The 13025-nt window shown below is 38.3% G+C and overlaps 1 protein-coding gene across 1 annotated transcript in view; it reads right to left on the reverse strand.

Annotated features, from left to right (window-relative positions):
* LOC107699278 (collagen alpha-1(XIII) chain-like) overlaps nucleotides 1-5703 on the reverse strand; it is a 103897-nt gene extending 98194 nt beyond the window's left edge. The window contains exons 1-2 of the mRNA XM_016500490.1: nucleotides 5100-5703; nucleotides 774-843 (exon numbers count right to left, since the gene is read on the reverse strand). Coding sequence (XP_016355976.1) covers nucleotides 774-843; nucleotides 5100-5384 — 355 coding nt within the window. The 5' untranslated portion in view covers nucleotides 5385-5703. The remainder of the gene's footprint in view (nucleotides 1-773; nucleotides 844-5099) is intronic.
* Between the last annotated feature and the right edge of the window lie 7322 nt (nucleotides 5704-13025).

The raw sequence follows: 13025 nt of genomic DNA on the forward strand, positions 1-13025 counted from the left end.
ACTATATGGGGGTTATTTCATGTATGTTATATTTGCAGCAGCAATATTTCTTACATGCTCACAGCAGCACGTTGTGGATGTATTGGCAGTAGCAAGTCGGTACTTGCTCTTGATCTGCGCAGCGTAGCAGATCTATTCCGCCAAGACCAAATACATTAACATTGTCATGTACATTACCATGCCAATCCCTCCGAGAGTTGTCATGACAGAAATACATTTATTATATACTTACTATAAATTCTTAATATATTTAATTTCTAATTAAAAAAAAAATGTAACCCCCAAAGAGTTAACAAGCCCTGTCAGACATACAGATGTGACTTGTTAGTCGTACTCCGTGAACCTTGTTGACTGTTCCCTGCGCTCAGGAATGGCCAGATGACGCCATCCAAACACTCCGGCTTGCATCACGACCCGCTCAACACAAAGTGAAAGCAATGACTGCCAACAGTGCCCGAAAATACGACTGCACCTGTCACCACAGCAATGCCAGTCCGAGGGCACCAGTGAACGGCTCGGGGAGAGGAGGCTCTTTTCACTCATTTACATTACATGGGAAATGAGATCTAGTCGATCACATCTCTATCCTGGCAACAATAGCATCTCTTCACATACCTGCAGACAAAAGACTGTTTCGAGGAAGGAAAGCTCAAAAGGCTTAACCACAACATACATTCAACTGCATATCAGACGTGACAGGCGGAGCACACTATCACAGGTGTGTAGAGATCGAGGAGGGGTGAGCTGTGGATGAATGGGGTTAACAGACGTACCTGGTGGACAGATGCAGCTGTGAGGTGCATCCCGAGCCGCCCGGATCTTCGGCAGACGTGCTGCTAATTTCTGGAAATAAACAAACAGGACATTTGAAGTCAGCCGTGCAGAAATCGACCACATTGTATGTAAGGTATAATAAAAAAAATCTACTGTAGTTGGTGTTAGTTTGTTAGTCTTTTCTTGTTATTCATGCAAACATTTCCCACACATTCACTGAAGTTTTAACCAAGAATTAACCAAGAATATACAAAAGTTTGGGTTGCTAACATTTTAAAGAAGTCTCTTATGCTCACCAAGGCTGCATTTATTTATCACAAGTAAAACAGTAATATTGTACAATATTAATAACTAAAAATTCTGAAAATGCTGAAAATTCAGCTTTACCATCACAGAAATAAATTGCATTTAAAAACATATGAAAACATTATTATTAATATTTTATTCAAACTAATAGGTATCATAGTGAACACTATATAGATGAACAGGATTTAAAGAACAGTTTGTGCTCTTTAAAAAAAATGAAATTTCCATAAAAGAGACATTAAACAGAGCTACTACCGTATTTTTAGCCCAAGCTTACAAAACCGCAGCTATAACAGACATACCCACTGTGTGCAGTGCCATTTCACTGGTTGAGCAATCATTGACTGGCTACATTAATGACTGAATTGTAAAGTTTTTCAGGCGTCTGCATTGTGGTACTACAGGTCATGCCTCTCCTCTAATATTGAAACACTGACTGAGGCTAAATAATTCTGAGGCTGCTATCTGACATTTTTCTTGCCCCAGTTTATATTAACCATGGATCTTTCCAGGGCTTTATTTGGTTGATACTGGCAAACCCTCTTCCCAGCTGGAGAAGTCTTCACTCAAACCACTCTCAGACACTACAAGCTATTGTAGCAGTTTTTCCACACTACTGAACTGGGCAGCTCTACAGATATTGTAAAACAGAAAGAGCTAATGGAGGTTAAGAAGAAAAGGAAAACCTAAAGAATGCTAAGATGAAAATATACTGTACGTGTGACAGCAGGTTTAACCAACAGACAGTTGTTCCGCGAGCACAGAAGCCGTGGAAAATGCATTACAATTTGGAGGGAACCTGTGCTGTGCGTAAACTGCTTTTCCACAGGAGCAATGTCCAGGGATAATGCACACGCTACAGGGTTTGCCAAAGCATTAACTCATGATTTTCCAGTGCTGCATTCCCAAATAAAATGTTTCTTTAAAATATATTCTAAGCATTTTCAATTTTTTTTACATCAAACCATGAAAAAGTGCATCCAAAACCCCATTTCACTTAAATCTAAAAGCTCTCATAAACAATAATGCAGTCACATTGAGCAAACAATAACCAGTGATGAAAAGTAAGCATGAAGGGTTACATTGACGGGAAGCACCTTGAACAAGATTTAAAGCAACAAAGACTTAGCTTTCATTTTGAAGCACATTAAGTTACTGAAGCATTTAATTCTGGTAGGATGTGTTCCTTTATGCTCGAATAAAGGTGTTCTTAAAGTCAACATGAAATCAACAATGACCCTGTTTGCTTTCTTAATACGCACCTCTGGTCTTATTGTGCACGATTCATCTGTGCATGTTATTCCAAAGAGAAAAAAAAATGTTTATTTTTGTAATCTTTCATCAAAAAGTAATAACTTGGACGCTTCTGAAACGACTCTCCTTTTCGGCTGATGTGATGAAGATTTTTTTTCAACCATCTGGCTTTATTTTGGAATTCAACACCCACTTTTTACAATCCAGTCAATTCTACATCACGTCCTGTCCTCCATTTTTTTCTCATAAAATACCTCATTAAAACTTGAAAATGATTACACTCTTAAAAACAAAGCTTCTTTAGTTGAATATATGGTTCTATAACATCCATGGAACCTTTCCATTGGACCAAAGGTTCTTTATAGTGGAAAAAAGGGTCTTTAAATCATTGAAATGTTCTTTACACTAAGAAAGAAAAATGGTTTATTTAAGAATTGTTTGCTGAAATGTTCTTTGGGGAACCAAAAATGGTTCTTCTATGGCAGCGCAATGGTTTGCGAACATGTTTCATGCTGATTTTAAGATGACGTGATGTAAATGGTAAGGTTGCGGTAATGGCATGAGACAGCTGATGCCCCAGGGTTTGCAGGGATAGGTTGGGAGGGAGGTGACATGCTCTGCCTCCCAGCTTTAATGGTAACTCGATGCCCAGTATTTGATCTGGTTTTAACAACCTATTTTGAAAGGATGACACGTTTTACAATTCCAATGTCCGATTACTACTAAGACCCCCAGACTTTGTGCCTGCAGGCCAAACTCTATCGCTCTTTCCATTTCTTTCATTCTCTCTCTCTCTCTCTCTCTACTCGCTCGCTCGCGTTTAGCTACTTTCCCCCTTAACAGATCTTGATTACACCCCTAAAGGCACGTTCTTTATAAATTGTGAAATCAGCACCATTCTAACCTTCAACAGGCACTTCCAATGTATATGTTTCTCAGCTTTAATGGAGACATATACATGCAATTTTATGGTGATGCTGAAACGTTGGTTGTCAATATGTCTATGAGAAACATCTGCCCTTGATAACAGAATACCCCTGAGATAAACATTTCAGATGCTTTTCAAAGGCCCATAAGTATTAAACAAAACTGAAACCTATTTTAGCAAGTTTTTCACTACAATTAAGCACATTTCCCCCAAAACTCTCATTACTGTAATGCATGTGGACATTTTACTAGTAGTAATTGCCATTATTCTGAAGGACGACTCTCATTACATTCTCATTACAATAAGGCTGTAATTCTTTATCTGGTTTTTGCATGTTAAAATGCCTGAAAGGTGCCTATTTTCTAATAAGCAAATCGAATTCATATTTTTATGCACTGGATATGTTCTTGGCAGATTTCAGTGAGATCCACCTGTAAATGACTCAACATTATTCAGATACTGTAATCACACTCAGCCTCAGATTGACTCACACTTGGCTGCCTCTACTCCAGGTGGCGTACTCTCATTAACACACTAAATATTCACCTCCATCATCCTCTGCAGACTCTATTACTTTATAAACCGCAGATAGTGAGATGGCAGCCTTTCCCTGAGTAAAATTATACCCAAGATACTTTTAACACCTCAAATATTTTACATGCAGCTAGGTGATGAACCACCAGAGGCCAGCATGAAGGGACCACGGCCGCAGGCAACGTACTGTGTATATATATCTCGCTTTTCTCCACCTCACCACTTCAAGCTCAATCCTATTCTACACAGACGCAGTGCTCGGCCATCGCTAAAGTTGGCTAGAGCCCTTACTGCTTGATTATTGATGTAAAACAGGTGGTCGTATGGTGACACAATGTGTTCAGCAGGTCTTGCATGCTGCAAATAGTTTTGCTAAACAACAACAGTCACAGCTTTCAGTAGCTGAACAGACTTCGCTTGAAATTCAGTCAGCCTAATGTGGATAATAGGGGGGCATCTACTGGATCACATCAATTATGTGCACTTTTAATAAGACAACTACACTAATGGATGTGTCAAAATGGCAGCAGGAAATTTTGGCAATATGATTGTGTTATTTATAGACACTCATTCTAGAGCAATGCTAAAGAGGATGTGAAAAATTTGAGCCATGTAAAAGAGTCTGATCTGGCATTTGAAGAGCTATAATACATACTAAACTTAATTCATTAATCAGGATTTAATTATTTATCACTTATGTGTGAAGGCGAATGACATTTATTGGGTAAAATGTTAATATTAATGGGTAAGTTTATTTAAAGTCAATATAAAAGTTATTTTCTCTGTCAGATAAACTAAAAAAGAAAGTAGTAATTCTTTTTTTGCGTTTTATCTTTAAAAAGGAGTAACTGAGATAAAAACGAGAAAAAGGAGCAATAAACGCAGTACAAACAAAGGAATAAAATAACACCAAATAATAATTAAGAAACTGAACTAAACAAAAGCCCAAGAAAACATTTGATTTGGTCGTCAATTTCTCCGCCTTCAAATTCATATTTTAACACACATGAACGTAGTTCCAGAAAAACATATTATATATATTATTATTACTATTATTATTATTATTATATAAACATATATAAACACCATCTTCTACCTCTAAAGTCTCTCTGCTCATTGAACTTTCTGAACAGCGCACTTCTAACCTCTCATTGAGACTTCAACAAGGTGGGACAACATGAAGAACATCTCTTTCACTCTGTCCTCGCACTCATGACTCAAGCAAATAGCTTGTATATATATGTATGACTAGATATTATTACAAGCACAGACAAACGTCTGGAGAATAAAAGTCACCGCTCACCTCCTCTAATATCTGATCCAGTCGACTCCACAGGACAGGCTCCACCTGTTCCAGAGAGATCCAACTGGAGATACGGGGGTCTCTGTCCTTTTCCAAACTGAGCACCCTGGACTGCAGATCTGACGTCCTCAGGTAGAGCAACACACAAACTCCAAACGAGATCAAACACACGCAGACTGCACACACGTCCTTCCAGTTCGTCAAAAGGCGCTTTTGGCAGGGATGCTGAACGCAGGTCCTCTCCAGACTGGACTGAGGTGATACTCGCAATTTCATGTCCTCCATGTCTGTGAGACTTATGTAGGCTATATGATGTTTATCCACCACTGAACGGGGTCGTGCTCAAATAAGCCGATTAAAGTTCTCCTTTCAGGCAATTAAACCGCTTTTCACGTGAAAATATTAATCTTCAAAACGACCTCAACTGAGGCATGCTGCTCATTCAAGTGCATGGAGATAATGGTTGAGTGAGCTCCGGCTCTAGTGGGAGTCTGTGTGCTTCGGTCGTGCCATTTGACGGGTTTGTCCGACTGCTGCGCGCTTGAGTCTCTCTCAGAATGAAACCTGACACACACTACACGGCTCTGCAGCGCTCACCACGGGACCCTTCTCTACTCTCTGTCGCCCACAAGCCCCTCCTTTCGGTTTATTTAGGCTAAACTGTAGGGCTGGATTCACGGAGAAGCTGACCCCAGCTTTGATCCGGCTCTGGAGAACGATATTTTTAGGTGCCTCGCTGAATCAATGCGTAAAGTGCACAATCATAAGTAAGAGAAACTGTTTAGTCATCCACAAATCTAGGTGCAAATTAAGGGGGTGTTTTGAAACAACGTTTTAGTTACCAAAAGATAAGACTACAAATTAGTCAAAAACGAGCGTGCTAAATTCATCAAAAATCGCTACCTTTTAATCGAATTGGCCACACTCCACAGGAAGCTGAATTTGAATGAAGAGGGAATTGGAAGAAATTCAATGGGCAATGGCAAACTGGGAAATTAAGTGGTTATTCCCCGGGTTTGTAAAGCCATTTAACTGTAGGCCCTATGGCTTTCTGTAAGGCCTATAAAACCTTCAAACTTCAAGCCTTTTGAAACTAAGTTTAAATATATATAAAATCATTAAGTGGTTTGTTGAAAACATCATTCATTCATTCATTTAGTCAGTCAGTCAGTTATGTATCTTGCAAATCTCTAAACTACTATAACCTTTGTCAGTTCACATATAGTAAAAGTTTAGCTTTAAAATGATTATGGACCACCCTTAGAGAGCAAATGAGATATTAGATCCCATTTTTCTTTCTTACAGAATCAGTCAATCAACAATCTACAACTGTTTATTTGTTTTGAACTAATCAAGTTTTGTAGCCAGAGCACAACGTAAGTTCACACTGCTGTCGGTTATGTCTTATTTCCCATCCCTCCTTTTAATGAATGCCTTGGATACAAGTAGTCATTTTGGCAGACATCCGTTTATGACTTACCGTATGCTTATTACAGGGACAATCCTTCTGGAACAACCTGGGGTTACACAGCAGTGATGGGTCATCGAGCTTATGGGTCTCAAACCTGCAAACTTTTGGTAACCTGCCCAGCCCCCTTTACCCATCACAACACCACATTCATTAGAAACTGTAACTATAATCTGCCAGTTTATTGCCAACACAGATGTTAAATGATAAGCTTCACATAACATATGGTGTCATAGAATCAGAAATTAATTTATGAATTAGTGTTTATGACAGTGTAAGTCTATATCTCCTTTCAAAACATTCCTCTTGCAATTTCATGCAGCTATAAATTCCCATGAAACTGGTTGATCTGTTTGAGAAAATGTTATCAGCATGAGGTAAAACAAACTAGCCTCCCCCTCGTCAGTCTTTACCACCTCCGCCACTAACTCTTTGATTATTCCCTCCTTTCATCGCAATCTGTGTTGAGTGAGTTGGAGAGAATAGGAGGGGCTCTTCATTTGAAAAACAAACAACAAATTATCCTGCCTAATCAAAGTATACAGCTACAGGACAAAGCAACCTTGCATTTTATCACCAGATATCTCTAAAGAAGAAAGTTTCTAGGCCAAACCAGAAAGAAAACACAAAATAGTAGTTTCTAAAACAGGAGCCAGAACCAGGCAGTCCATGCACGAGGACAAAAGGACAATTGTCCCCTGTCCACAAAGCACATGTGAGTTGGCTGTCAGGGGAGTATTTGGCTCAGCACAGCTATTGGAAAGGGCTGATAGAGTGGACTGAATGATATCTAATTCTGCTCCTGACGCAAAGACCGCCTGAGCGCAGGGATGTGAGCGTTGTCATTCGGTCAAACTGGCAGCTCAGAGCGTGTTTGTATTTTTTTTTGCCAGCCATATATTTATGTGAGAGGCTTTTACATCGGTTTCAAAATACCTCTTTTAATAGATTTTCATTAATCTGTAAATTAAAGGTCATGCCAGTCATAATTACTACTTCATTTGTTTGCTGTTTTGCTGTCTGTAGCAACTAGGCCTGTGGTTAGCTGAGCAGATGAGCTTTGGACCTCCAGAATCAAGCTCGCCGACCTCAAGCAGCGGCTGCTCTAATTATATTTACAAAACCACACGAGTGGATTAGATTATAGTATGTTTTCCACAGGCCCACAGAAAGCTTTAAAAAGCTAATAGAGAATTTCCTGGCCCACGTTGTGCAGCTGTGAATTTAGTCAAACTAAGAGATGTCCTTCCACTATCAACCACATCTGAAGCTCTGATGGCCCCACAAAGGTTCATTACACGCGAACTGGAGAGCGTCCAAGGAACTCAGATGAACTCGGTGTAATTGCCAGTTGATTTTAGAAATGAAAAATTAATCTGGAAATGAGTGCGATGGACTTCCTTTTCAGAATGATCTAATATTGTTGTGCAATGTATTGCACAATTATACATACCCTGCTGGATATATACAAGAAAGACATCAGTTCTGAAGAAATACTGACTAAATGTGAACACAACTGTCAGATATATCTCTGACAGATTGTGGAAACTTAGAAAATGTCTTTTAACGGAGCAGATCAAATTCCCAGCATTGCAGAGAGTATCAGCGCATGAGGAAACAACCCCTGTTATTCGTTTTCACTCGAGAACATCCCAGCACATTCTCAAAGTAGAGCCATTTCATCTGGTTCACCATAATGCAAGGGCATCTGGGACAATTTTCTGGTCAACTACTTAGTAATCATGCAGTGAGTTCAGTGTCCTTGTGCCACTGACAGCGAATGATCTTTAAAGATGCCTTGTGTTCTCGCTCTAAATTTAGTGGATTCTCAGAAGTTTGGTCACTTCACTCCAACTTTATACATAAAATAGGCTATCTATCTATCTGTCTGTCTGTCTGTCTATCATCTATCTATCTATGTTTGGATATTTGTGCATGGAAGCAGCAACCCTTTTGTTTTTCTCATTGTCTTAATGTGGTTTATTGTCTGTGAGAGCTGTAAAAGTACTTCTGAGGATGATACTTCTGAGAAAAGTGGATCTTTTCTCAGCTGTGTTCATTACTGATCCAGAATTTCTCGGGCACTTAAAGAAGAATGTTTTAGTGTTTTGCATTCAGCTCAGTTCTGCAGCATTTCTTCAATATTATGAAATGAAATGAATGGAAACAGTGAAAATTAAACACTGGAGCAACCTCCTTCAACACCCTAGCAACTGACTAGCAGTCGCTCTGAACGTTATATAGCAATGGCCTACATCACTTTAAATCTCTCTTCGTACTGTCCAAGCTTAACTACACAAGGCTTATATATAACCTTCAATCTTCAAAGCTGCCAAAGCTCCAAACTGCTGTAATCTTCTAGTCCAGGTTTTGTCTAGCCCTTTATATTTCTTATTATATACAGTATTGTATTTTTTAAGAGTGACAGCATTTAAGCAATTACTGTACAGTACAGCAAATTTTCCAGCACTAATGAGCTGTTGAGTGAATATTTTATTATGTCTATATTTCATTAACATATACAAGAAAAGTAGCTTAGGGAGACATACATCTAAAGGGAGACATGTTTTCTAGATGTCTCGTACGTGCTGCAATTATTTGCTGCAACATCACTTTTCTGAAGGAGACGAGAAATATTGCTTCATTAATCTCTTTCTCTTCATCCTTCTTGTGATAGAACAGGTTATTCGTTTATTTAATAGGTATTCTTGTCTTGGTTATGTTTCTGTTTGAATGGGGAATAAAAGATTTAGTTATCTAAAGACATGTTTGCCTGCTAAACTAATATATAATGCTAAACAGTCTGTTTCATGAGCACTCCTGGTGATGATTGAGAAATCAGAACTGTGGTGCATTTATCGTGTGGTTTGGAGATCCGTGGTGCTGAAGGATAAATATTATGGGAAGTGATTCTCAAAGGTTTTTTATGCCTTCAAATTCAGGCCAGTGACTCAGTAACCACATATGCATTTGATGATATCTTATTAAAATGTAATAGCTTATTACGCTGTTAAGAATAGCTTTTTGTAAACACAATTAATGGCCCAGATGGTTGACCTTAAAAATTAGTTCTTCAGGTCAACTAAAATCTAACATTTTTCTCAGCATGTTTTTTTTTCTTTCCTTTTTATATAATCTGTTTCATTTATTAATTATTTTTATTTTTAATTCTGTATGATGATACTGATGTGACTTAAATATGCAAAGAAAAAATAAAAGGCTTAATTTATGATTCATCTAAATAATTGTAAAAAATGTCCCTTGAGGTCCAGGAATTCATGCAATTTCATGTGAGGGCAAACGTTTTCCCCACACAGATTTTGTGATGGGTCCTAGAGATTCACCAAGTTGTTCAACAGAAAGTTGCTTGGTTTGAAAGTGACTTCTGTGAGTACTGTACTTACCTGCAAAAAAAGTTAATTGCATCGTTTTATCTCACAATGCTGACAATTTTTCTTGCAATTCTGAAAAAAAAAGTAGAGTTGCAAGATATAAACTCAAAATTACAAGAAATAAATGCAGAATTTCAAGGTAAAAACACAGAATTGTGAGATGGTATAACTGTATGTTTATAACTCACATTATTGCAAAATGTCAGAATTGTGACATGTAAACAGAATTCAGAGAAAAACGTTAGAATTGTGAAATGTAAACAGAATTCTGGGAAATAAGTCCGAATTGTGATATGTAAACAGAATTCTGAGACAAAAGTCAGATTTTTCTCTGAATTACAAGAAAAAAAGTCAGCATTGAGAGATATAAACTCAGAATTACACAAAAAAAATGTTTGACTTGTGAGATGAAGTCACGATATACCTTTTTCATTCCTGTATTCCAAATGGCAGAAACATGCTTAATAGGCTTTCTTTTTCCTGTAAAATTTTGCTATTCTAACTTCACCTTAATGTTCCCTTTGTGTGAGAAATGAGCTGCAGAGTGCTTTCTTCGACTGTCCTCACACACAGAATCACCTTGTGGTACTTTCTTTTGTCATTTTAGGAGCTTGATTTATTTTTATTGTATGTGTTCAGTATATTGTCATAGTACATCAAAATGCGATTCTTTGTGACCCCTTTGAATTTCTCATGATGCTGAGTAACCATCATGCAAAACATCTTGATCTTCCAGGCTCTCCGTTTTCACGTGACTGCTAACCAGCCTCTTACCAGCCTATCAAACAGCTGCGGCTTTTAAATATCAAAATTACTACCTCGGCTCCCAGCTCTGTATTATTACATGTTGGGACTGTTATGGGTTGCACGTGTTAAAAGAGTGTCCTAATCCCTGTGCAGATGTTAATGAGCGCAAGCTTTCCTGCCCGCCTCTTTCGTTTCATTTCCCCCTGCCTCTCTGCAGTGAAGAGTGGCCAAAACGCAGAGCTGCCCTCTTTTTAAATGACATGAGATGCAAAGGATGGCTGGTCCCGGGTTACAGTGGTTAGCTCAAGCCTCAGGCCCCTTTCTGGTCTGTATGGTTCTCTCACACTTCTATAATTAGGCCCCGGCTCCACCTTCAAACTTCTTTTCTTTTTGGATATTAAAGTATTGCTGACATCCACATCAAATAAATTACAGGCCGTAGAGCACTTATGGTCAGGTAATTTATTATTTTTTTTTTTCCGAAGGGAAGCTGGAGAGAGGATTTTATTCATTTTCTTCAGCGCTTTACTCGCTATATGTACGCACCTGTCTGCCTGTGGCACAAGCTGACCAAAAATAATGATCCCTAATACAGTCTGCTCTTAATCTACCGTACAAATGAGTGTGCTCTGAACATTTGCCCACATCTTTTGTGCAAAATAGAAGAGAGAGTTGACAGCATAACTAATAGGTGGACTCAAAACTCATCTGGAGGTTTTGACTAAACGCTCATTGGCACATCTATCATGTTGAAATTACTGTAAGAAAAAGACTGTGAGGGGGGGAATCACATCATTCACTGCTTCCTTTTCATCTGAAGCACTTTAATGACCATATGCATATTCAGTCAGATCATATTATTGTAGTGTGCTACTTTGAAGACCATTTAAATGAAACTGTTCATCATTCTTCATCTTTGCTTGTGCCTCAAGTCAGCGTTCTTAGTTATTGTCATTCTGTTTTCTCACCATTCCTCTTGTACTTGTGCTGTTGGGTCTATTTAGGTCTAGTTGTCTTTAATAAAGTGTGTGGAAGAACAAATTAGAAACAGGTACTGCATGCAGATGTGGAGTTACTTTAATGAAGAAAGAACAATAAACAGTGGAGTGCAAATCATTTGAACACAATCAATGTGTTGGTTTAATGCTGCTGAAATCCCTCACACTGTGTATCCTTTATATTAAGTCAAAGTGCATCCTTTGAATCCCTCCGTTTATTTGTCTGGTAACATGTGATCTATGGGCTATTTTCACAGCTGGTTTCTTTTTCATCAGATCTCTCACCCCATAGCTTCTCACCATGACTCCATGTCCATTTCTTGATGTTATTGTGGAGCTAAATTGCCAGTTTACTCAATGCTAAACACATACTATAGGCGTTATGAACTGAAGTTGATGATTGATTATGTTTCAGGTAATTTGGGTTCTAGAACAGGAAATGTAAGTTGTCATCACATCTGCTCTGGCAAAACTGACAATCTTAATGGCAATCTTAAAGACTCTGCCCAAACATGTGCCTGGCATATGTCCCATTACACAATGTTGGCTTGACAAAGCTTTAAATTAAGTCTAAATGAGTTTTTAAAAGCCATGAAGTATATGGACCATGTGGAACGCTTATACAATGGCTTAAACCAGTGGTTATCAAACCTGTCCTGGGGTACCCCCAGCCCTGCACATTTTGTATGTCTCCCTCATCTATCACACCTGATTCAACTCATCAGCTCATTAGTGGAGACTGCAAGACCTGAAGTGGTTGTGTCAGATATAGGGAGACACACAAAATGTGCAGTGCTGGGGGTACTTCATGGAGAGGTTTGAGAACCACTGGCTTAAACAATAGCTTCTGCATGTGTTTGACAATAGTAAAATTATATTTGCTCCTCTGTCCAGCCCAAGGTCTTTGGAAATATGTGACTGGCTACATTTTTCTTAAAGTAAAAGTAAAAAAATAAATAACAATTTGCCATACTTTTCCAATGACATGCCCACAAGAGGTGCAATAAGCGATATCTTTTCTTTTTTGTTCTCGACTGCAGATGCAGGACCAGTGTAATGACATAAAAACATGTCTGTTTTTATTAGCAGTTTAAAGCAGCTTAAAAGTTAATTGTTTCACAGTTAAATGTTTTCAGTTTTCAACAGTTAACCATGACTGTGGCAATGTTTTATAATGTTGGTTGTTGTACATAATGCGACAGTTCGGAAATGAAATGTCCACTGGGTGGACATCACTTTTGAAATTAACATGAGCAAAAGATGTAAAAAATTAATTTACCATGCCATTTTAGCTTCCTTTTACAAAGCTTTGAGCTCTTGA

Source organism: Sinocyclocheilus anshuiensis, unplaced genomic scaffold (genome assembly GCF_001515605.1).
Source record: "Sinocyclocheilus anshuiensis isolate Anshui unplaced genomic scaffold, SAMN03320099.WGS_v1.1 scaffold450, whole genome shotgun sequence".
Taxonomy (NCBI): Eukaryota; Metazoa; Chordata; class Actinopteri; order Cypriniformes; family Cyprinidae; genus Sinocyclocheilus; species Sinocyclocheilus anshuiensis.